At 39.9% G+C, this 25,206-nt stretch overlaps 1 protein-coding gene across 2 annotated transcripts in view; it reads left to right on the top strand.

Moving 5' to 3' along the window:
• Positions 1 to 22,861, top strand: part of LOC111150104 (growth arrest specific 2) — a 115,692-nt gene extending 92,831 nt beyond the window's left edge. The window contains exon 7 of one of the 2 annotated variants that reach the window (XM_022507454.1): positions 22,416 to 22,861. In XM_022507454.1, the coding sequence (XP_022363162.1) occupies positions 22,416 to 22,634 (219 nt within the window). In that variant the 3' untranslated portion in view covers positions 22,635 to 22,861. The remainder of the gene's footprint in view (positions 1 to 22,415) is intronic. The other variant, XM_022507453.1, reaches the window with a different exon arrangement.
• Positions 22,862 to 25,206: the final 2,345 nt, after the last annotated feature.

Here is a 25,206-nt window from a genome sequence, read left to right as displayed (position 1 = left end):
TTGTGTGCTGCTGCCACCTAGTGCCAAGATTCATAACTGCAATTCTGCTACATGTTACATTGACTGGTATTCGAGGTTGGAAACAGCTTGGTTCCTTGCTAGTCATTCATTCATTCATTCATTTATTTATTTATTTATTCATTCATTCATTTATTTATTTTAAGATTTTATTTATTTATTTGACAGAGAGAGACACACAGCTAGAGAGGGAACACAAGCGGGGAGAGTGGGAGAGAGAGCGGGAGAAGCCCCGATGCTGGGCTCCATGTGGGACTCCATCCCAGAACCCGTGGATCGTGACCTGAGCCACCCAGGCACCGCCTTGCTAGTCATTTTGAAACAAATGTTAAATAATGTTGAGATGTGTCTGTGGGAATTTATGCATTTCCCTCCCCTTTTCAATTATGTAATAGGGCGTAGCTGCTGACCCAAGTGGAATGGCTTCCTGACTTCTTGCTTGTCACGTGGTCATCTGTCTTTAAGGTGTCCTAGTGCCTCTGCCATATGAAATGGTGCACATTGCCTCCTCGAGTCTGGTTGTAGCAAGGCACTGCTGCCCCGCAAGAGAAATGAATGTTGCCACCACCATCATCTCTTCTATTATTCCTGTAGTCAGTATTATTTTGTGAATCTTGCATGTTAATCTCATGTGAGTGGAACAGCAGGAGAAATGAGAAATTATGGCTGAGGTTGGATAGATGATTAAAACGTGTGTGTGTGTGTGTGTGTGTGTGTGTTTTACAGGAATGGTTTCTGTATGGTTTGACTTCATGGGAACAGCCATATATTATAGAACAAGGTTTCTCAGATTTGGCACTATTGACTTATAAGCCTAATAATTCCTTGCTGGGTGGGGGTGGGGGGGTGTCCTGTGCCAGGTAAGAAAGTTAGCAGCCCCCATAGCCTCTACCCACTAGGGGCCAGGGCAACTCCCCCTCCCACTTCTGAAACCCAAAAATGTCTCCAGAAATTGCCAAATGTCCCCTGAGTTGAGAACAACTAATGTAAAAGCATGCGATGGTACCTACATAAGAACACATGATTTTTAGACTTGTTCATTATTCTAGGGTTTGTACTAATATGGGACAGACTTATAATGCCTCATGAATCATCAGCAAATTCAATCAATCTTATTCATTGGCTTACTCACTCATTCATATATTCAAGAGAGGCAGTATCATATATTAATAAGTGCTCTGAGTTTGAATCCCAGCTCTGCGACTTACTAAATATTGTGATTAAATAAATAACATATCTCAGTTTCATTTTCCTCAACTCTAAACTGGTAATTATATCTGCTTCATAAGATTAACGTGAAAATTAAATGAGATGTTGCATTTAAAGTCTGTAGCACAGTGTTTACTAATTAATAATTACATGATAATTATTTGTTATTGTTTAATAGATATTTTTAATTAATGCTATATACTGGGGATTGTGTCAATCACTAGGGAGATAATTCTAGCTAACCTATTTTTCTAAAATAGATGAAGTTGTGGTGGAGAAAGTAGTTAAATAAAAGTATACGTAATTATTTTGATTACTATTGTGATAGAGGAAGAAGTACAGGGCCTTATGAGGTGTCATTTGTCTTGGGATTGTCAGTAATGTGACAGAGATACTTTTAGAAAATCACCTGCTAGTCAATAATTGATCAGCTGAAGTAGAAAAAAATCTGACAGCCTGGAGCAGTATTATGACCCCTAGATTTAAGAAAATTATATCACTTTACACAATTAATTAACAGAAAAGAAATATGCTTTACCTCTGAAATATGTTTTATCTGTGTTTATAGCTGAGTTATAGGCTGTTATAAAATATGAAGCAATTTAAAGTAAAAGTCAATTGTGGCACCTGGGTGTCTTTGTTGGTTAAGCGTTTGCTTTTGTCTCACTCAGGTCACGATCTCAGGGTCCTGGGATAGAGTCCCACAAATAAATAAATAAATAAGTTGTATTTATTTAATTTTTTTCAAAGATTTTATTTGTTTGACAGAGATCACAAGTAGGCCGAGAGGCAGGCAGAGAGAGAGGGGGAAGCAGGCTCCCTGCCAAGCAGAGAGCCTGATGCGGGGCTCGATCCCAGGACCCTGAGATCATGACCTGAGCTGAAGGCAGAGGCCTTAACTCACTGAGCCACCCAGGCATCCCAAGTTGTATTTATTTTAGAGAGAGAGCACAAGTGAGAGCAGGAGGGGAAACAGAGGGAGAGGGAGAGAATCTCAAGCAGACTGAGGGCGGAGCCTGTGGTGGGGCTCGATCTCATGACCCTGAGATCATGACCTGAGCCCAAATCAAGAGTCGGAGGCTTAACTGACTGAAACACCCAAGTTTTTCTAACATGACATACAGACTTGGATCTGAGTGCCTGTTCTGGAAGTTTTTCTCAAGTCGTGAAGTGTTTGGTAAGGCATATTGCCTTCTGTGTCTCACTTTTCTCCATCAAATGGGGAATGTGTACCTTCCTCCCTCCACCTTCCTCACATCATGTCAGAGAGGATGACATGATTCCCACCTGTGCATCAGTGGTACATTCTAGGAAGAAGATAATGTCAACCCTGGGGGTGTAGTGAGGTGAGAATGAGGTCATCGGGACACTGTAAGAAATATTCTGGCAGCCATCCATCACCTTGCCCAGGCAACCATCTTTAGCCTGGACCACCGCTCTGGCCTCCAGACTGGTCTACTAGATCCACTCTATCTAGTGATCACCATGCAGCTAGAATGAGCTAATAAAAGTGTAAACACATTATTTCCCTGCTCAGAGTCCTTAAAAGGTTTTGCATTGAATTTAGATACCAGAGTCCTTAAATGGCTCAACAGGACTCCTGCCTGTTTCTTCCGGCTGGCATACTGACGCTCTCCCCTTTGTTTTCATCACCATCATCACTGCATACGCTTCTGCAGCATCTTCAGTGAGCCAAGGACTCCACATCAGGGCCCACCTTGACTCCTATGTTGGAATGTTCTCTGCCTGTTGCTGCCCCCAACTTCCTTTGACAGAGGAACACACACACACATCCTTCAAGGCTCATCTTCAGGCAGCTTTCTTGGACTTTCCAACACTGTCAGTTTTCCCCTGGGGCCATTTGGATTGCCTTTGATGTGATGTAACAAAAAACTGTGTTGACAATGGCTTGAACTTCACAAGGAGTGAGGTTCAGAGATTGGTTACTCCTGCTTTTCATTAACCAACACACTGATCCCATCAGGGGACAAGGGCTTCTCTCATCCTTAACTCTGCTGCCCTTACTGTATTGGCTTCCTTGTTCACGTTTCTTCCCTTGTGGTTCTAAGATGGCTGCTGTGAGCTGGAGGCAGTGAGTCTGAGTTTAAGGCAGGAAGAAGGTGGAAGGAGTGGTGCCAGTCATGGCCTTTTTTGAGATCCCCTTAACCACTTGTTGGCCAACAGAGTTATAGCCACCTCTACTGCAAGGAAAGCAGAGAACATGAGTATTTTGATTTATTAGTCTCTAGAATAGAAGCAAAAAGAGAGGAGCTTGAGAACAGTCGCTGAGTCCGTTAATCTAAATTGACTTTCTGAACATGGTTTTTGATCCCTTAGCTCCCTAGAATTGTCCTCTATGGCACCCACCATATTTGTGTTTATTTGGTTCAGTGTCTGTTTCTTCAGTAGTCTCTAAGCTCCATGAAGGCAGGGAAATGTTGGATTTATTCTATATGATAGATTCCCAGTGGCTAACATATTATCTTCCATATGATAGTTTCTTAGTGAGTATTTTATGGAAGAAACAATAGAAAGGACAAAGGACCTAGTGTTGCCACTGGGGAGGATAAAATGTTGGGTGAGACGCCATGTTCACAATAAGCATTCCTTTTCCCTCTTCTTCATTTTATAAGAGATGAAGGAAAAAAACAAGTAATTACAATAAAAATTATTCCAAGAGAGTGATTCAGAGGAGGGGAAAATGGCATCTGATTTGGATATAGGAAGGTATAGAAGCCATGAAAACATCCAGGAAAGGAACAGATTTAGGATACATTTTTATATGTTATTAAGGAGAACATTTTGTACACAAAAAATGGTAACATCCAGGAAACAGCAATGTTTGGTTAATGACTGAGTAAGGTAGGTATTAGGGGGAAGAAAGCTAAAGAGTTGGGTTCAGGCCAAATTTGAAAGAACCTAAAATGTACATGTCAAAGATTCTCCAGTATAGAGTCAGTTCATTCTTGCAGCAGTGTGTACATGGGCCATGGAAAGAAAGGCAGAGCAACTGGAAGCCACTGTCAACACGTTTTTTTGGACATCTAATCAAATGCAATCCAAATGGCCCCAAATAAAAACGAACAGTGTTGGGAAGTCTAACCAGAACCATTGCTTGTTCAAGAAAGAGAATAAAGTCTTGACAATGGCCAATGGGAGTAGGAAATCACGGAATCAATTTAAGAAAGAGCAGACATGCAAGCCTGTTGGGCTTGGCAACTGCTTAATGTGGGCTGGCTTTTCAGCTTATGGGTCCTGTTTTGAGTCTGTTCCACCCATCCCCTGTCCAGAGCCATGTGTCATGATACACTCCCTAAATTATCCTTTCCTCCTGAGATTTTTTTCTAGTTCATCTCTATGAACAAACTCTTTCAATTTCTGGGATCCTGTAACTATGTGGTGTCTAACCTCGGGCCAGAGGAGATTTCAAGATAAAGCATGGAAAAATAATGCTCACCATCTTTTGTTGTCTCCCGTAAAGCAGAATGAATGTCAGGAGCTGGAAGAGATAGCTTATGAAGTTACTTACCAGTGAAAGTACAACAGACAGTTCACCTCAAGCAACCCCTTTCTCTTTATTTCAATCAAAATCTTGGTCATTTTCACCTCTTTCCTACATAGTGTGTCTCTTATCTAATCTCTCTTGCTCCAAGCAAGTCTTGACTCTTCTGTGGGTCTCTGATCTTTGTGCAGGAGACAACTTGTCATGCCAATCCCTTGCCTAAAACATGTCAGGGACATTTTTATCTCATGTGCATGGAAAGGGATTCATGGTCTTCTTACGCTTGGTTACTTTTTAACTCACTAGACATATCTCCTAGATGTCTCTCTCTATCCCTCTTGCATCTCAGCTGTGGAAGTAGTGAACCATTTAGTGTTATACATAGACTGCACTGTATTATGTTCCTGTCCCTTTGCACATGCTTTTCCCACAGACTGGGATGTCCTTCTATTGCTTCTTTATCCAGCAAGATCCCAAGACAGCACTCTTTGAGCCTCAGATGACTTCCTCCAAGAAATATTCATAAGAACCCTTACTCCTCAAGGTATTTCCAGAGGGCTTTCATAGCATCCTTTGCAAACCTTTATCAGAGCAAGCTTGATGAAGACATGTGGGAGATGGCTCAAATTATGTTAGAATAAAAAGAAGTTTAAAACATGGTGTACACAGAGAAGACCTGCTTTTGCTCCAGAGCATCAAAGAACATGGAAATAAAACAGCCTATAAAAATTTACCTCAGGGGAGGAATAAAAATAACATGAGGACATAGACAACAGCAAGACTTATACAAAGGTGAAGACATTCTAACAGGAATAGCTTCCATCCAAGACCAAATAGTCTTTGAATGAAAAGCAAAGACAGATCAGGCGAGATTAAGTCCCCTTCCTGAATACTTCTTAGGATTTGGGAGAGAAGAAATGAAGTAGGTTTGAGATTTAAGAATGAAATGAACAGTGAAGGTCCAGAAGGCTGGATAATGGAGTTTTGTCAAGCTGTGTGAAAGTCTAGAAAAGATAAGGAAGGAGCATTCTCCAAATGAACTAGGCAAGGAGGGCAGTAAGGGCAGGAAGGGGAGAGGGTTAGGTCCTGATGTCACACTTCAAAGACCCTGTCATTTTGGTGTTGATGGACAGTACATCCCAGCCAGAAGGTCCTGTGCCCTTCAAGACCTCAGACAGTCTTGCTTTTAATAAGTACTTTAGAAGCTAATGAGCAAAATATGGAGTATCCACTTCCATTAAATTATTTGTATGAATTCTATTATGTACAAATGAGAAAGGAGAGATCTAAAATCTGGAGGCCACCGATGGGACTTTAACATTAATTATGAAATGTTTGTTTTCATCTTGCCACAGAAGTTTGTTAGATGCTAGAGAAAATGAGTCACCGAGTGACAGGAAAGAGCTCTGGGTGGCCTTCAAAGATAGGAGAACAAACAAAAGAGGACACTGAAAACAAAAAGAACCAGAGTGAGTTACACTGTTGTCATCTCGGCTGTCTTGGGCCCATACTTTAGAGACGGGGATGGCCTCAGTCTGTCAGCCAAGGTGATAATTCTGTTAACAAGTAAGGATGGAGTCTGGGTACAAGGTCCTGACATAAACGAGCATTTGACTAGATGTTTAGCTGAATCTGAAGCAGGGTGTTAGGAAGTATAGATTCTAGTTGTCGGTGAGGAGTCTAGTTGTCAGTGAGTAGATAGTGCTGTTTGTCCATCATAATTGAACTTAGAATTAAAGGGACACAGGAAAGTGTTTATCAGAAAAACCATAGTTTCTTGTCGACATAAAGAGATAGAGCGATGCTGGAAAGTTCCTGAAGTATATCAAGACATTTGTAAAAACAGGAACATGCCAGCACATGCTGTGGGTTGTTGAGAGGAAAGAAAGTGGCCAGAAGACCCAAATGGCTGAGGATGTGTTCTGTGCACTTTGTCATGAGAAAATGTACATTCTTATTAGAGTAGGACTAAAGAAATATACAGTCATTCTGTTGGGCCAGCCGGGCCCTCATTAGACAAACAACACCCCCTCTAATAGTTGAAGGAAAAAAAAATACATGGGGATGCGGATGCATGTATATCATTTACATGACATGGAATAAATTTATGTAAGTTATTTCTCTATGTGTGTATATAACACACTCACACCACCCACCAACACAGGCACTGACGAAAGACTTTAAAAATCAAAACTACAGAAAGGAGAGAATAGGGCTATACAATTATAGAAACAAAGAAGTAAAAGTTGATCTGGTGAAAGTTTCAGTATAAATTCTGACATGAAAGGTGCCAGCTTTCTGGGAGGCGAAAGTCAATTTAAAAGCAAAGAAAGTCAGCCTGGGAGTTTGGAGAGTTCATGCCTGGAAACGGTGAATCTGAGCAAGCAGTTTTTGGTGGTAATTTTTTAAGGCAGGAGTTGTGTGTGGCTTTTATTAAGGCTGTTTGTGTCATCCTCTCTAGTGGGATCTCTGGGTGGCCCCAACGGAACAATAGGCTCCTTTGTAAGTGAGCATGGGACTCGTCCCTGAAGCAAGAAGGCATAGATAGTCTGTGAAGAATTGTTCGGTTCTTCTGGACTTCGTTTAGAAGAAGACTGGATAATCAGAAGCGAGCTCCAAACTTCACCTACTCATTTTGAAAAATGAAAGATGAACATTTTTATATTATTCTTCTATATTCTTGAATGGTGTAAGTAGCATAAGAGTTAGAGGGACACCTGTGTAGCTCAGTCTGTTAAGGGTCTGCCTTCGGCTCAGGTCATGATCCTAGTGTCCTAGGCTGGAACCCCCCTGCTCGGTGGGGAGCCTGCTCCTCCCTCTCCCACTGCCTGCTGCTCCCTCTGCTTGCACGTTCTCTCTTTCTCTCTGACAAGTGAATAAATAAAAATCTTTAAAAAATTTAATTAAAGGAAGAAACTGAGTTAATGGAAGAGAAGCACTTTTGTGCCTCAGAAAAGTTTTTGGGAGCCAATTGGGATTACAGGAATGCAGCAGCTGAGCCATGGAAAGTGTCTGGCATTTTATTAGGGTGGAGAATGAAATAGGAAGAACAAGCAACCCTGATTTAGAAAGTTTCTAGAGGAGAAATGCTGAGATTTATCATTGTTCAAGACTCAGGAATGTGGGAAAGGGAAAGATAAAACAAACAAAGGAAAACCATGCAAATCACAAAGCTTTGCATTCCTAAATTCATGTCATGGTCTTATCTGAGGATATTGTGATGATTTTGTTTGATGTTGGGAGAAATCCAAATATGCGTAATCTGAAAATAATTTGAACAGTGACTTTAGAGGATAACATGAAATGATGTTAGAAAGGATTTTGTAAACCATAAAGTACAATTAAAATGTTAGAACACATTTGATATTAGGTAGCTAGGTTGTGCCTAAGGTCTGAATGTTCTCCTATGAAGTATGTCAAAGGGGAGAAAAAGACCATCATTAATTTTGCAGTGATTTGAGGTAAAATTGCATCCTTATATCAGGAAGTATATGAGAGCCTGCCAGCTATTTTGCAAAGAGGAAGAAGGTTTTCATCGCAAAAAAATAATTTTCTGGATGATTAAATATATATTTTCTCCTGTTTCGGAAATTTGATTTTTTTTTTGCTTTTGTTTTCTTAAATTTAATTTTCATTTTTATAAAGAAATACAGGTACACGGGTAACATAATGGTGCTGTAAGATTTATGATCCCACACTGCAAGCCTGCCCTGCTTCCTCCCACCTCCTCCTATTCATTCCTTCTCTTGAGTTCCCTCAGAAGCAGCTCATTTCACCTTTTATAGCTATTTCTTCTATTTATCTCCAGGTCTCCAAATAATATAATTATGCTAGTCTATCTTACTTCTTACATGTTAGACATTTTTCTATGGAATACTCATAAACTCAGAGTAACAAGAGTAAGAAGATGATGAGTGAGTGGTCTAAGATCCCATCCCCCCTCACCACACCACACATGTCAACTTCCCTTCCTCTGGCTTGTCCGGCATCTTTGGTGATACCAATGTTGGTCAAATAGGTATTCAGTGTTTACTTCCTAGCAATCATGTAAATATTGTAGTGTGCCATGATTACTTTTTGTAGCCAGTTCTCTTTTCCTAAGTAGGACTGCAAAGACTTTACCAGATCCCCTTAGAGAACGGTAAAACCTGTCACAATGGTGTCATAGGCAGATACACCAGCCAATCTAGGGGTTTCATTTCTGTCCCTCTGTGTCTCCCCCTTCCCCAGGTCAGCCTCACAATGTCAACCGAGACTTTAATTTGCTCTTATGTTGGATCCCCTGTTTCCTGAATCACATGTCTTTTGTGGATTACTCGCTTGTTTTCTTAGGGGTCATCCTGAGAAAATGTGAGATTATTCGTTCAACATACACTGACTGAACATACACTATGAAATAAGCACTGGTTGAAAACCAAAGATGTATCAGAGAAAAACACAGACGAACCTTGACTTCCTTGAGAACCTTTTTGTTCCTCTGCATGTTTGTTTGTGTGTTGGCGTGGGGGGTTGCCAGACTAAATACAGATAATGTATATAATTTCAGGTAAACAACAAATACATATACATATGTCATGTTCCAAATATTGCAGGGGACATACTTAAACCAAGAGAATATTCGTTGTTCATCTGACCTTCAAACTTAACTGGGTTTCCTGTATTTTTGTGTGATAAATCTGGCAACCTTAATTTGGAGGGATTATATTGTACAGACAAGGAACATAATAAATATGTAAACACTTGGCTAGAAAGTGATAAAACCCTTGATAGGTTGGGAACGGAAAAGTAGGGCAGGATCTGGCAGGTTGGGAGTGCCAGAGCAGAGACAATGATTTTAAAAGAATGGTCAGCAGAGCCCCCTCAAGAAAGTAGAAGATTGTCAAGGGCATCAAGGAGGTTAGGGGTTAACTTGGCAGTTGTGGGGCAAAGTGTCTTCTAAATGGGAGGAACACCAAGTCTAGAGCATGGCTAAAGTAGCCTTGGTGTATTTGAGAAATAGCAAAAAGGCCAGTATGGCTGGAACAGAGCATGGGAGAGGCAGTGTTCTAGGACGTGAAGTCAGAGAAATAACAGGAGTCCAGATCATCTGGGAACTCAGAGGCCTTTAGAAGGCTGGGTGATGGACATTGGGGAGGGCATGTGTTGTGGTGAGTGTTGTGTACTGTGCAAGACTGATGAATCACAGACCTGTACTCCTGAAACAAATAACACATTATATGTTAATAATAATAATAATAGTAAATAATAATAATAATAAAGAAGGGTGTGGTAGCTTACTCTTAGGGAAATGGGGAGCCACACAGGGTTTTGAACAGTTGTAGCATGAGGTAACTTCCGTTTTAACAAGATCCCTCTAGTTTCTCTGTTGAGAATTTGCTAAGGGCCAAAGGCAAAGCATGAGGAGCAGTTGCAGGATTATTATAGTCATTCAGGTAAAATGGAGGGAATTTGCACTTAAGGAGATAGGAGTAGAGATGGGGAGAACAGATGGGATTTAGGGTGAATTTTTCCTCTAACATTTTCTTGTGAAACATTTCAAACATGCGGAGAACACCCACAGAACTCCCATCTGGGCTGTATAATGAACACTTTGCTGTATTTGCTTTATCATGTATTTACCCATCTCTCCATCCAGCTCCTGTATCATCCCCTTGTCTGGAGCATCTCTGATTCAAGTCATGCAAAGATAAAGCTTCAGGGTCTTGCTGGGATAACAGAGTCATTTGCATTGTGGGATATTCTCAGGCAGAGCACATCAGGAGTGGGGCACAGGATATCCGAGGGGCTAGCCAGTCCTTAGACTGACTTTCAACCAGTTCTCCTTTCTTCAGCTGCCCAGCTCTTCTCACCTGATGGAAGTACCTGGTGATTCTAAAATCTAAATTTCCTATCATTTCAAGGCATGATTTGACTTCCTTCTTTTCGGCAAGCTTTCATTTCAGGCTTCGAGGTTCAACTCCCTCCACCCTTGGTTACGATTCATCCCTCTGTTGTCCATCTTCTAAAACTGTGTTGACCTTTATGATCTACCATCACATCCTCTCAATTTCCCTTTGTCCTGTGATTTTAGAACATTTTTATTCCTGTCCTTTCACTTGAATGGGACTTTGAGAAAAAAGAGACTCATGTTTTCAAATATTTTGTCCATATAAAAGATCTAACTCTAACTGTGTTTATTCATACTCTGTTCCATTTTGATGGATCCACCCATATGCTAAAGATACATTAAAAACAGCAGCAAATTAATAGTTTTTCCAGTGTCTGCATTATAGGCACTGTTGTTATCTTTCAGGACCCAGGAGGACACCAGGTTGGGGACCACTGGTGTGCATCATTCTCATGAAAAGTTAGCCTTTGGCTGTCTCAGTGCTGTTGGGGTCTGGTGTCAGTGTTTAATTGAGAGAATGGGAGCGTAGATTGAGTCAGACAAAGGTGACCCCATTTGATGAGTGAAAGGAACAGGTTTTCATGGCCCCTTGGAGCCCAGCTCCCTTTCTGAAGTTGTTACGTCTTTGGGGTAGATGAATCCTAGTTTCAATCGAGCTATACCAGCTACAAATCCTTCTTCTAGTCAGCTTTCCTCTTGCCGCCGCCAGTATTTTCACCTCATTGCTTTCACTCTGCTGAGTGTTCTATGAAATATTTATCATAACTGTGCCTTTCCTGCCTGAAATGGTGCTGTAGACTGGTAATTAGACTGCAGCTAAGGCTTAATTTCATTTGGTGCAGAGCTGGGAGAACGGAGACCTTATGTAACAAGTCGCTAAGAACTGACAGGCAGTTGGCATTAAGTGCTCCTACACATATTTCCAAGCAGATGCAAATGGAACTTTTTGCCATTCACTCGTTACATTCATCTGCAGGCTGCTCTTCTCACGTTTGCTTCCAGAAAGCAGCTACTGAGAGTCGTTTGTCTACAATGAACCTGGGAAGTGAACTCTTCCCTCCCCCTCTCCCAACAAAAGCAGGCTAGGAATTTTTTTCTGGCCAGTCTCAATAGCCAGATTTCTGACTCAAGGCTCTGTTCCTTTTGGAGGATTGTTTGTCACCATCAAGGACACAGTGATAGTTCAGCCTTCACATGAATGGGTTTGAGGATTACATTCTCCCTAATGTAAAATTTTATTTTCAAAGGCAACAAATCACAAAACTGGGAATCAAAACACCAGGGCTACATTTTTGCTGTGTGTCTGTGAGCCACCTACCAGACCTTTCTGAGCCTCAATTTCTCCATTTGTGCAATGGAAGCAGTAATAGTAGCCTGCTGAACGACTGGGCAGATTGATAACAAAATGAAATAATTGAAGAGAAGGTATGTTGTAGACTGTCAGGGGTCCCTCCTCTACAGTTTCCCATTAGAGTATGAGATCCATTGCTAAGCACTCTGGGTGTACCTAATTTCAACTTTTCTGTATGGGTGAAACATCAGGCTCAAATTCAAGTACGTTCTTCCAAGCATGAATTAAAACACTTTGTTTTTTTTTGGTCCAGGACACATTTAGAGCTGAGCAATATGATCATCTGGGAGACGTCGTAAAATGTCAACACGTATTCCTTGAAAAAGAGAGGCATTGTCCATGGACACAGTCTAGATAAGAAAGCGAACAATCATAACCCCTGGCAAAGCCCCTTTAGGATATATAGTTAAGTGATAATGAATATTGTCTTTGAAGTCGGGGAGACTCAGGTTCAACTCTAAACTCAGTCACTTCCTAGCTAGGTGACTTTGAGTGATTTACTTCCTCTTTCTGGAGCTGCCATTTTCTCATCTGTCAATGCAGATAACAATGCAATCCACTTAGAGCTGCTGAAATAAAATCTGTGAGAAGCTTCCTATAATCATCACAATAACAATATTAACATTGTAATAATAATAATAAAAACAAAAACAGTAGCAGATGACTGTTGGATATGATGTACTAGGCAATGTTACTACATGCTTACACATTCTTTGTCCAAAAAACTCTATGGTATAAACATTCTGCAGATGAGAGAGTGAGGCACAGAGAGATTAAATCATATCTTAGGGCTATCCAGATAGTCAGTGGTAACCATAACTAGGCAGTCTGGTTAAGGACAAAGCAAATGGCAGCTTCTCTCTGCTGACTGTTACATGTATTTCTGAAGCTTCATCTAAGAAAAGGGCAGACAGGACTATTAGGAAGACAAAAGTGAAACAATAAATGTGAAAAAATGTTTTGCAAACCAAGTGATAATTCCAGCTTGTCTATTGGGGTAATATGTAACCATTCATAATTTCACCTTAGAGGGGCTGAGTCGAATCTCCAACCTTTGACAAGGAAGCCTTCACATGGCATCTGTGGCCAGCAAAACCTCACTTGCCCTGTTAACAGGTGACCTTTTCAGTTACCTTGAAGATGCAGGGAGCAGGTTTCAACATGCAAACTAGCAACTAAACACCTGCCACCTTACCCCTCCATGTGTCCACATAACTTAGGCAGACAGCTGAATTCCCTGCTGCCTACTTTTGAGCATATGCCATTTCAGGATAATATCAGTTGATGACAGAGTCTGTTGTCCTATAAATTAATTTAACACTCTTTCTCTGGAGAGCAGATAACTGCATTCTAAAAACAATATTTTCACTCAAGTTACGATGGCTTGTAAAAACACACAGCGAATGGGGTTGATGAGGAGGTGTTAGGAAGCATATGATATCCCAGGAGGCTGTACTGATTTAAATTTAGGTGGTTTGCTCCTCGAGGCAGTCAGCGTCAGAGACAGTTGTCTCTTAAAGTGATGGCTGTGGTGGAGAGCAGTTCATGGATTGGGCAGAAATAGGAGCCATTGTGGTCAATGTTGTGGGGAAGGGCTTAATGAGACCCAGAGTTATGCTGAGGGACCCAAGACACTGAAGCATTAAAAGAGAAAAAAGGATTGTGGGTCTGTTCAAATTTTCTATTTCTTCCTGTTTCAGTTTTGGTAGTTTATAGGTTTCTGGAATTTATCCATTTCTTCCAGATTGCCCAATTTGTTGGCATGTAAGTGTTCATAATATTCTCTTATAATTGTTTGTATTTCTGTGCTATAGGTTGTGATCTCTCCTCTTTAATTTGCGTTCTTTCTTTTCTTTTTGGTAAGTCTGGCTAAAGGTTTATCAATTTTCTTAATTCTTTCAAAGAACCAGCTGCTAGTTTTGTTGATATGTTCTATTGTGTTGGGGTTTTTTTAATTTCTGTATCATTTATTTCTGCTCTAATCTTAATTATTTCCCTTCTTCTGCTGTTAGGGTGTATATTTGTGGGGAGTGAAATTTTTATTAAGTAATTTTTTACTATGGTGAATGGTATATTCTACAAACTGCATTCCACATGTAATGAGAATCTGTGAAGAGAGATAATGAAAAGAATAATATACTTGATTCTGGATCCATTCAGGACATTTTCTTATTCTCTCCTCCCTCCCTCGTCTCTGTTTTTTTCTGTTTCTGTTTGTCCTGCCCATTGCTCTACTGATTCTTAATTCAATTCCCTCTATCCTGTATGATTCCTGTTACTTTATTCTTTGACCCAAAATGTGTCTTTCTCTCAAAGGAATTCTCTAATAAATACATAAAACCTTAAAAGGGGGGGTGAGCAAGGGAGGCACCGGGGTGGTTCAGGCAGTTAAGCGTCTGCCTTCAGCTCAAGTCATGATCTCAGGGTCCTGGGATCAAGCCCTGCATTGGGCTCCTTGCTTAGCAGAGAGCCTACTTCTCCCTCTCTCTCAGTTGCTCCCTGTGCGTGTGCTCTCTCTCAAGTAAATCAGTAAAATCTTAAAAAAAAAAAAAAAAAAGGAATTATCTAAGCAGTGGTTAATGTGGATTTTCATTCACATCCTGGTTTTCTCAGACTCTCCCTCATAAAGACAAATCATTTCATCTTTTCCTTTTTCTTTTCTGTAATTGATAATGTCTTCTACATATCACACATTATAATTGTTGCCAGGTATACAAAGCTGAATAGGATGCTGACCTTTTAAAGAGGTCACAGGAAATTAGAGAAAGATGGACAAGAAAATAAGGCAACAAAATATAACAAGTACTGTGCTTGAGGTCTGTGCAGGAAAATCTCAATCCCCCCCCCCCAATAATCTAAAGGTTGGAGAGTATGAGAATATTCCATAAGGGTGGTGATGGTTGGGTGGAGCATTAGTAGGCTTTAACATTGTTTCTTCATTCATTTAAAGGAGCATTTCTTGAGTGTCCATTGTGTACTTGGAACTGTAGTAGGTGCCAGGGGCTGAAATTTACTAAGGAATAACCTTGCCTGGCACTCAATAAAAACTCAATAAATGTTTGTTAAATGTCCAAAGAAGAGGACTCACTTTAATTTACCTGGTGAATATGGAACAATTCTCTGCCTTCTCTCTAGATCGTCATGAACTTTTAGGGGATTCCAAGGAGTCCAGAATATTTGTGGGTTAGGTAATTTGGAGTGTAGGCATGGGCACTGACAGGCAGGGCCATACAATAGCTGCATCGTTGTGTAATGCGTAACTCGGACAACAGTATGTGGTCATTAAGGCATAGCGAGGAAGAAGGTGGGAAGGAATAGTAGCTGAACCATGAAATGCTTTGTGTGAGATAGGAGAGGGGGTTTCAGAATCACTAGCAAGTTGTTTCTTCACATTACATGTGCTTCTACCCACCCTCGAGATGCAGATTCTGCCCTGTCCCCGCATACGTACACACACGCTTACGTGCGTTCACCCCACTGCTCTTCCACAATCTTTGCCACTGGCTTCTTGTGCTAATGAGAATGAGTCATATTCCTCAGGTGAGTGGGAGCTAAAAATGGCTAAGAAGCACTATAGACAATGGAGACAATGGAGACCCATGCTCGGGTTTTTAAGCAAGGCAGTGGCCTGACCAGATTTTCCTTTTAGAAAGACCAGTCTGGCACTGGAGTAGAGGGTGAAGTAGCAAAGAGTGAGAGATGATGAGGGCTTCCTGCTGGGAAGCTTTCACATCTTAAGGGGCTACTGACAACAGTTTTCAGAGAACTTGACAGATACTCCTGTTTCTCTGTTTTCAAGGTCAAGGACCTAACATTCAAATAAGAATAAAAAAGATTTATCAGTGTTTTGCTGAGAAGGAGGTGACACCTAAAATGTTTCATAAGAATTATGATTTAGGACAGATGCAAATATCCACACATATTTCCTGGGGAATTGATAAAATAATGCTATCAAATATGAATATGAAGCATATAAATTATGTTTATCCAAAGACACTTCTTTTACTTATTGTTTATTTTTGTTGGTGCCTTTTTTGTTTATTTCTTGTATAATATAGCTCTAGTTAGCTTGGTCATCTTAATAACACATACATCATCAATAAACCCATAATATTTTGGGGGGGTTTCTCTTACATGACCTTTTTTTTCACTTAGTGAAACACAAGATTTTCTATGGTTTACATAGATATCAGCTGTGCCTTGTGAACAAAAAGTGAGTTGATATTCCCAAGAGGAAGAAAAATACGAATTTTCCTTGCTTTAAGCTCCTTAATACCAACACATAATGTAATTCCAGTCTCTGTCTCCAAGCTACAAAACTAAGGGGAGAAAAAACTATCCTTTCTGAAATCCTTTTGTATTATAAGAGCCAGAGCTCTGAACCCCTATACCATAGTGACCCCAGTGACGCCAACATTTGTAGGGAGCTGTTGGTGAATCATTTCTACAACTTTAAAATTTTCTGTTGTGTTCTAACTTGATACGGGAGAATTACCTTATTTCCTTTCAGCCATTTCTTTCCCCTTCTTTTACTGGACATGTTACCAACCCCTGCTGGATCAATATATCAAGTGATTCATCCATCTTTAAATATTGGATTCATTTTTAGAATAATAATTTCTGGAAGACTACAGCTCTTTAGTTGTAAGTCCCTGTGCTAGATGAGAGATAAGGGAGATGTGATTTCTAGCGTGGCTCTCTCTTCACTGGTTTGTACACCTGTGAAATGAGAGCATTGCCAATGGTTTGAGTGTTGTTTTTTACTCATTTTAACAAGGTGTGTTTGTAGGTCACCAGACACCTAGTAGGTGCTCTAATATTATGACTCTGTGTCATCTGAGGGAAAAGGGTTCCCTGCTGCTGGCACATACGAAGAGGCCTCCTTGGAAAATGACACCTAATTGCATCGTAAGAGAACAAGTCATAAGGCAAATGCCCTTGATAAGGATGGGAATTTTTTTCCCATTACTGAAAGAAATTATTAAAAAACATAACTTTTGAGACATATGGTTCTCTTCTTAGGCAGGGAATGTATACTACTCACAGCCACCAAAAAAGAAAATATTTGCATGTCTCCAACAGCCCAAATCTGCTTGAACTTCTCGAGGCCATTGAGAGAAACGTGGAGACAGATTTTTGGGTATTGCGGGTTTTTTTTTTTCCTCCTTTCAGCATTGAAAGATGTTGCTAAGTCAGTAATGAATCCTCTTCCTTTCAGTAGGCTCAAAGGCACAGTGAGGAGTGAGGTCCCCTGGAAAAACTAGTATCAGCCAGAATAGGCTCAACGTGCAAACACTATCGCTTTGCAACGTGCAGTCTTGGAGAAGATTTGTAGCAATTCTAACTTATTTTTCTCTCCTTGAGAAGACACACACCAAAGAATAGTACAGAAAACCAATACTAAATACTCAATTGCCATGTGCACTTATGCTACCAGTCAAGAGGAGTCATCTTTTGGAATGGAGAATGCAAAACTACTGAGTGTTGTGAAACACAGAAAATAAAGGCACTGTAACTGAACAGACTATCAAAGCCTAGTCCTGCTTGCACTGACAGCTATCTGCCTATAAATATATTCGATCCTATTACCTGCGCTTGACACAAGTTTATTTCTGAAGTAATTATAGGACCATTGCAAGATAAACTTCTGAAATGAAATTCGATGTTTACATGGGGTTTATTAGAACATAGCACCGTAAATCATTTTACATGGGCATTTAATTTGCTTAAGCTGCTGATTACTGTTTCTGACATTGACAGTTCCTTGCCTGTGCTAAATTTCACTAGCAAGTAACTAAGCACATATTTTATAGAATCAGTGGGTGTGACCTAATGGGAGAAAATAATTCTTATTCAGCTCTGCCATTGATTTGTGGTGTGATCATGCACAGGTGGCTTGAGGACATCAGTCCTTCTTCTAAAAGCATCAGTTTTCCCATCTTTAAAATGGAATAATTCTGAAAATGACATCATCAGCTAAGCAAAGTTAAGTAGAGCCTATGGAAGCATACACGGAAAAGAGTATTAATACGATAACGATATTGATACTGTTCTGAGCTTGTATATGGGAAATTTAAGAAATGAGATGCATCATCACTCTCTCTGGAGAGCTCACACATTATTTATTTTTAAAGATTTTATTTATTTATTTGACAGACAGAGATCACAAGTAGGCATAGAGACAGGCAAAGAGAGGGGGGAAACAGGCTCCCTGCTGAGCAGAGAGCCTGATGTGGGCCTGGATTCCAGGACCCTGAGACCATGACCTGAGCTGAAGGTGGAGGCCTAACCCACTGAGGTACCCAGGCGCCCGAGTGCACACGTTATTAAAAAGAGGCACGCAGGTAAATTGACAGTTACCGTAGACTGAAACAATGAATCGCGGGCAACCTAAAGAGCATACAGGAAGGAAGCATTCGCTTATCTGGTAAGGAAGGAGATGGTGAAGAATTTTTCAGGCAGAGGTGATGTTTGAATTAATGTTTGTGGTCCTGGTAAGTAGGGACAGCAAAGCAGAAAAGACATTCCACATTTAGGGACAAATATGCAAAAGCATGAAAGAAAGGCTGTGCCATCTGGGAACATAGAACTAAAATAATTCATGGGTCCCAGAGCTCAAGGAAGGGCAGGTGAGGCCGGCAGGAGTGGTCTTGGTGTAAAGGGAACTGAATATTAGCCTGTAGGGGAGAGGGAGCTATTGAAGGCATTTAGGCAGGAGACAATCCAACAGGCACTTGCGGAACTCCCTTCGGTGGGAATGGATTTACTAAACCAGACTCAGCAAGGCTCGAGGCAGTGAGATTCTTACAGTGGCCCATGGAAAAGGATGAGGTACTGAAATGAATAACAGTAACAATAACATAGACCCTGAGAATCATTTGGGGGATAAATGAATGTTTTTGGTGTCTGACTAGTTACATAGAATGCCCATCCTATTGACTCTTTTAGGAAAAGCCTGTGGAGCCTTCTAATTGAAGGGAGAAGGTGGTGGGCTCATTATGCCCTTGCATTTGGAAGCTCAGGGAAGAGGCAAAGGCCAGAATTATAATTTGAGAGATAAAAGTAGATAGTAGAGAAAACCGTGAGGTTCCAGATATAGAGTGGTCAGAGTGAGAAAAGCAGTGGAGAAATGACAGAATCCTTCAGAATCATTTGCAACAACAAAGCTTAAAAGTAGGCAGAAGAAATAGCACCTGTGAAAGAGACAGAGAAAGTTTAAGGAGAGAGGTAGGAGGAGGTGCAGGAGAGAGAGTCTTGTCCTAGAGAATAAAGCAGTAGGGAAGGATTGGTCAGTACTAATCAGATACCTTACCTGAGTGATCATGAAAGATGAAAGAACCATCCATTGAATTTGACAATTCAAGAAGTCATCTGATTCCCTTCAAAGTTTAGTCAGTAAACAGGTGGGGGAAGAATTAACTAATTAACAGGAAGGTGGAAGCAAAGACATCATGTGTAAGCTTACCAGAAAGCTCAGTTATAAGGAAAACGTTCGAGAACAAAGAAGCCTGGTATGGAGGGAGCAGAGTTTTGCTTTGTACAAGAGTGAGAGAGGCTTGGGTATGTTTATCCCCTGAAGGCTAAGGGTACAGTAAGTTGGAGAGAGAGAAGAGAGATGTGATGTTTGATTCAGGATCTTCTGCATGGTGGTAATGGGAATTAAGACATATGGGGAGGAGCTGACTTTGGACAGGAGGACTTCTTGATGAGGAAAGTGGAGAAAAGGATAAATATAGATTGGAGTAAATTAGCCAGTGGAGGTGCTGAGAGAGGAAGCCATGCCTGATGATGGTGAAGCCATCAGTAGAATAAGAAGGACAGAGATGAGTAGTGTGTTTGAGAATAATAGGGAGGAATAAGAAATTGAGCTAACCAAACCAAAAGGATCAATTAATTACAACTGGCCTAACGTCACTAATCCCTGAGATGAAAGAGTTCTTCCAGCAGGAGTTCAACTTCTCTACTGTGATTTAGAAGATTTTACATTTAATTCAAGGCTGGGGTTTTGTAGAGTAAGCACTGTGGGGGGTGGGAGGGAAGAGTTGAGAATAGTGTGGTTTATAGCAGGTTAATTTGTTATTAGGTTAAAATAGTAGGGGTTTAGTTTGTGGAGATGGGGATGGGCGTTATTATTATTTTTTTTTCTTGAGACTTAGCACATACTAAGATAAGGCATGGAATTTAAATCTCTGCCATCAAGGGTGTAAGTGCTTATGGCCATGAAATCTTAATCCCATGCTTGAAACTGTTGTCCAGTTTGACCACTGACCTTCTTAGAGAATTATAGGTTACTGCTTAACTATTGAAAGGATATGGAAGATGAGGTGGGCAAAAATTTAATTCCTATGTTCTTCACATTCTGCAGAACAGTTTCATGTTGGATCCACTTTGCACACGTGGATTCATTAAAGAATCTGCAAGAAGGGTTTGTATCTCAATGATCATATATGCCAGGCAGAAGAACATTTCTTTTCACTGTTTTCCAGAGTTAGCTAATTATCTAAAAATTGTACGGACTGGTGGTTCCTTCTGGTTGAAATAGTCGGCTCATAGTCAGGCGAATTTGGGCATTTTGCCAGGCATTCATAGCTAGGAAGCTTAACGACAACTCTTAAATGTAATTTGCAGGGCTAGGAAGTGCCAGAACATCAACAATAGGCAAAACTGTTTTCTAGAACAGTGGGAGAAAGGGTCAGAATACTGTTTGGATGCCCGCCTTTGCAATTTTTGTCCCAGTAACTCCAAGTTTTGGAAGCAAGCAGTAGAGACACACACAGAAGCTTGTGGGAATGGAAATGGGTCAGTCCAATTATAAAAAGCCTTGATGGATTTTGCTTTACAAAGAAGAACTGTTGTGGGGCAAGTATTAGACTGGAGTCAGGAAATCTGGGCACTAGTCTCAGCAAATCACACCAAAGATCTGGGTCTCAGGATCTTCATCTGGAAAACAAGATCATGGTATTATTGGCAGGACCAGGGGAGGCGAAAGAGATACAGCTGAATCTTGACTCCTTTTGCCTGCTTCATACGACAGGGTTTCCTGTTGAGATTTTGTTTAACAAGTAGATCCTGATGTCAAAATAAGTTTAAAAACTTCTATCTAGATGTTTCTGAAGGTCCTTTATTCTAATTCTATTCTAATTATGGTTCTTAGTCTCTAAATGAGAATAACCAATAGAGTAAAATTTCACTTCATCTTTTTCATGAGTCTCCATTTTTATTGATATCCAGCACATTGTTACTTTGCACAACATCTGAAACTTCTTCACATCAACCACATGCATCAGGATTTATCTTGAGTCCATGGGTGGATTTCTGGGTGTCTGCAAAGCCCCTAAACACACGTGCAGATTTTTGTGGATACAGGGATTCAAAAAGAGTCCAGAACTTCCATCAGATTCTCAACAAGTAAATGAAAGCAGTAAGCAAAAATCATCTTCCACTTGATGGGAAGAAAAAAAAAAAAAAAAAAAAAACTCCAGATCTTAAACTGGCACAGCAAGAGAAATTCAAGTAGATTTGATAGCTTCTGTGATGAAAATGATTTCTCAAATTCCCTCACGCATCACTATATGTCCTTCCCAAGATTATATTGCTTTGCGGGCAGGGAACAGAGTCAGCAGGGTCTTTGATGATGGAGGAACATCTCCCCTTAACCTTACATTTTCTGATATTTGAAAGAAGCCAAGATCAAATTCTTTGGCTCTCCGTGCCAAACCTGTGCAGCTCTGACATGGTTTTACTAGATCAAAAGAACCATATATTCTTCACTTTTTTAACCGGCAGCCTTGTTAATCTGGAACTCTAGATGGCCCATGGGCCTGGAAGGTGAGTTATTCTTTTAAGTAATTAGGAAAAAAAAAGAAAGAAAGAAAGAAAGAAAAGAGTAAAGGGAAGCAAATGGCCATTCAACAACGTCTGGCCTTGAAGGGCTCAGTGCCTGGAGAAGACTTCAGTTTTTGGGGGGTACTTTTCCTTTCTATTTCATATTGAGTATTTGTGTGACTATTCACATGATAGTCAATGGCAGACATTTCCATGGTCTTTTGGGTCCTGGTTCAGAGGGGAATAATGTGGTGAGAAGAATGTAGCACTTAACTGAGGCAAAGGGCAGAAAATGGGGGCAGTGATGAGTCTATAATGGAACATCAGAGAAAACTTTCCAGACACATTCAACCAAACAAGGGGTTATACATAGATCCCTTAGATTCCCATAGCAGGGTGACGCTGGATCCTGGGCATGTGTGCCCGTGATCCACTTACATGGGAAAGAGAAAGCCTCTTTCACAAACTGTATGTTAACTCAGATGCTGGGCACCAAGTAGGAAAACAATGGGGCATGAAAAACAAGACAGACAAAAAACAGTAACAGGGGTAGAAATGAAGGTGGATTTGAGATACTGTAAGAATTCTCAGAATGTAATCCTTTTGCTCTTCTTTCATTTCAGATGCTGCACAACAAACATGTCATGGTCCGTGTGGGAGGAGGATGGGAAACTTTTGCAGGGTATTTGTTGAAACATGACCCCTGCCGGATGCTGCAGATCTCCCGTGTTGATGGCAAAACATCCCCCATCCAGAGCAAATCTCCAACCCTTAAGGACATGAATCCAGATAATTACCTGGTGGTCTCTGCCAATTATAAGGCTAAAAAGGAGATTAAATGAAACTAGTTGGTCACTATAAGGGGACTCTCATAATGGCCTGTACCCACTTCTCCAGTGTAGTCAGTTTAGTCCACACGCTCTGAAAATTACTTTGAAAAAAGACGTAACAGACAGAAAAATGTCATTACTATTGAAAAATGTTCAGAGAGTAGCACTATTTATTTTGTTGCTTCTGTAGAAAACAACCAATTAAATTCTAAACTCAGATTTAAATTAGAAAAAGTGTAGGCAAATTATTATTTTTCAGTATGTGAACACAGTATTTAGTACATGTTAGAAATACAATCCTAGCTAGAGATAAAAAACTGCTCTTAGAAGAAAATATTTAGGATTTCTAGATCAGTCAACAGGAAGTGCCTGCCTTATGGCTACAAAAAGCACCCCAGACACTTTTATAATTGCAGGATTTTTAAGCTAATTTTTAAAAAGGTGACAATTAGTGTGATAATATGTACTAAAAAATCTTCAACCGCACCATAAATAAGTGCAGAGCGTTCACAACAGTAATACTTTACTGGAAAGGCCACTTCAGAAAAGTTTACATTCGCTTGGAAGATTGCCTTAAAGTTTATTCCTTATCTATGACCAAATATCTGGGGTACTTTTGGAAGTTTTCAGTACACCCTTTAGAGAATTGCTTATGAAGTATTTCATACATTCCTAAGTACATGGTGGTGTTGAGACTGACTTAGTGTAATTCACACACATAAGCTGACATACGTTTATATTTTGACAGTAAATTGTACAGTCAAGTGTTCATTGACTTCATGTTATTTTAAAGCATTTTCTTATGAAAATATATCTTTAGTTAATCCTACTTTGCTATGCTATCTAGTAAAGTAAATACACTGTAGCTGATGTTGTTACAGACTTATGTATACCCTTGTATACCTAGGACAGGGCTGTTTTGTACCCATAAGCAGCAAACTATTGTCCTCACTGATTCAAGAATTAAAAAGATAAATTAAAAAAAATTATCTGTCTCTATATCGATGCTTCATTCTGAAATAAAGATTATCTTCAAGTGGCGACTTTCCCTGAGAGTTCTAGGAAGGGTCAAATTAGGGTTAGCTAGTGCTTCTTCACTTTGGGCAGCTGGGTGGTGGCATTGTTTGTTCCCCTCAGCAGATAACCTAGATATTATCATAGGTAATCCCTTAAGTGCTATCCTGAGTATCTTAAGTATAGGCAGAATTCATTTGTCATTTCCTCATTTTTCAACAACAACAAAAAATCCACCTTTCTCGCTCCAGAAAGTCAGGGAGGAAGCGTCTCAGTGTGTCACATGACTGATTTAGTCAAAGTTTATACAACCTGTTATTTGTGAAGTTTTTAAACAATAGGCATTGTATAATTTGGTGGTACTGGAAGTGGTGGTAATCGTTCTGGGGGAAAAAAAATTAAAGTTTTGTCAGAAATAAAATCACCTTGAAACAGTAATAATTGTAGTATATTTTAAAATACATTGAGTGATTTGATTTTTATGTTCCTAAACTAATATGAGCATTGAATTTCTCTGTATCTACAATAGTGTTTTCATCAAAACTTTCTCCAGTGCTTACCTTTTTCCATAAATATATCTATGTCTTTTTTTTTTTTAGATTTTATTTATTTGACAGAGATCAAGTAGGCAGAGAGGCAGGCGGGGGTGGGGTGTGGGGTGGGGAAGCAGGCTCCCCGCTGAGCAGAGAGCCCAATGTGGGGCTCAATCCCAGGATCCTGGGATCATGACCTGAGCTGAAGGCAGAGGCTTCAATCCACTGAGCCACCCAGGCGCCCCTATATCTATATCTTTAAGAATTAAAATTAATTTCATTAATTTAGTTTAAAAATGTATAGGTTAAAAAATCATTTATTTTGTTTTCTATGCTAATGTACCAAATTACCAGAAACTTAGTGGCTTAAACAATACAAATTTATTGTTATAGTTTCATAGGTCAGAAATTTGAGATGGTGTGACTGGGCTAAAATCAAGGTGTCAGCAGGGGCCTAGGAGAGAATCCGTTTGCTTTTTTCCGCTTTCTAGAGGCTGCCTGATTTCCTTGGCTCATGTCTTTCCTCTGTCTTCAAAGCCAGCAATATAGTATCTCAATGATACTTCTTTATTCACATCTCTTTGGAACCACAGGTTGGAAAGATTTTCTGCTTTTAAGGATCTATGTGATTAGATTTGATCCATCTAGATAATACAATATAATCTCCCCATTTTAAGGGCATTAACTGAATTACATTTGCAAAATACCTTTTGCCATAAATATGCAATGGTGTCAACCATTTAGATTTTTTTTCTAACTTCTCAACTGTGTTTTATAGGTTTTAGTTCAAATCTTTTACTTCTTTTTCCCAAGTATTTTCTTCTAAGTGATGATACTATCATTGAAATTATTTCTTAATTTTCAGATTATTTATTACTTGCACATAGAAATAGAAATGACATTTTCATATATTGGTTTAGTATTCTGGAACCTTTCTAAACTTCTTAGTTCTACAAGTTTGTGTGTATATATTTAAGGATTGTCTGCATGAGATGCTTGGTATTTTTTAACCTATTTTAAGTATGTCTGTTACTTAT

The sequence above is a fragment of the Enhydra lutris genome, unplaced genomic scaffold (genome assembly GCF_002288905.1).
Source record: "Enhydra lutris kenyoni isolate GAN:26980312 unplaced genomic scaffold, ASM228890v2 scaffoldscaffold22, whole genome shotgun sequence".
NCBI classification, from domain to species: domain Eukaryota; kingdom Metazoa; phylum Chordata; class Mammalia; order Carnivora; family Mustelidae; genus Enhydra; species Enhydra lutris.
The sequence above is the reverse complement of the archived record's forward strand: the minus strand, read 5'-3'. Positions and strand labels throughout refer to the sequence as shown.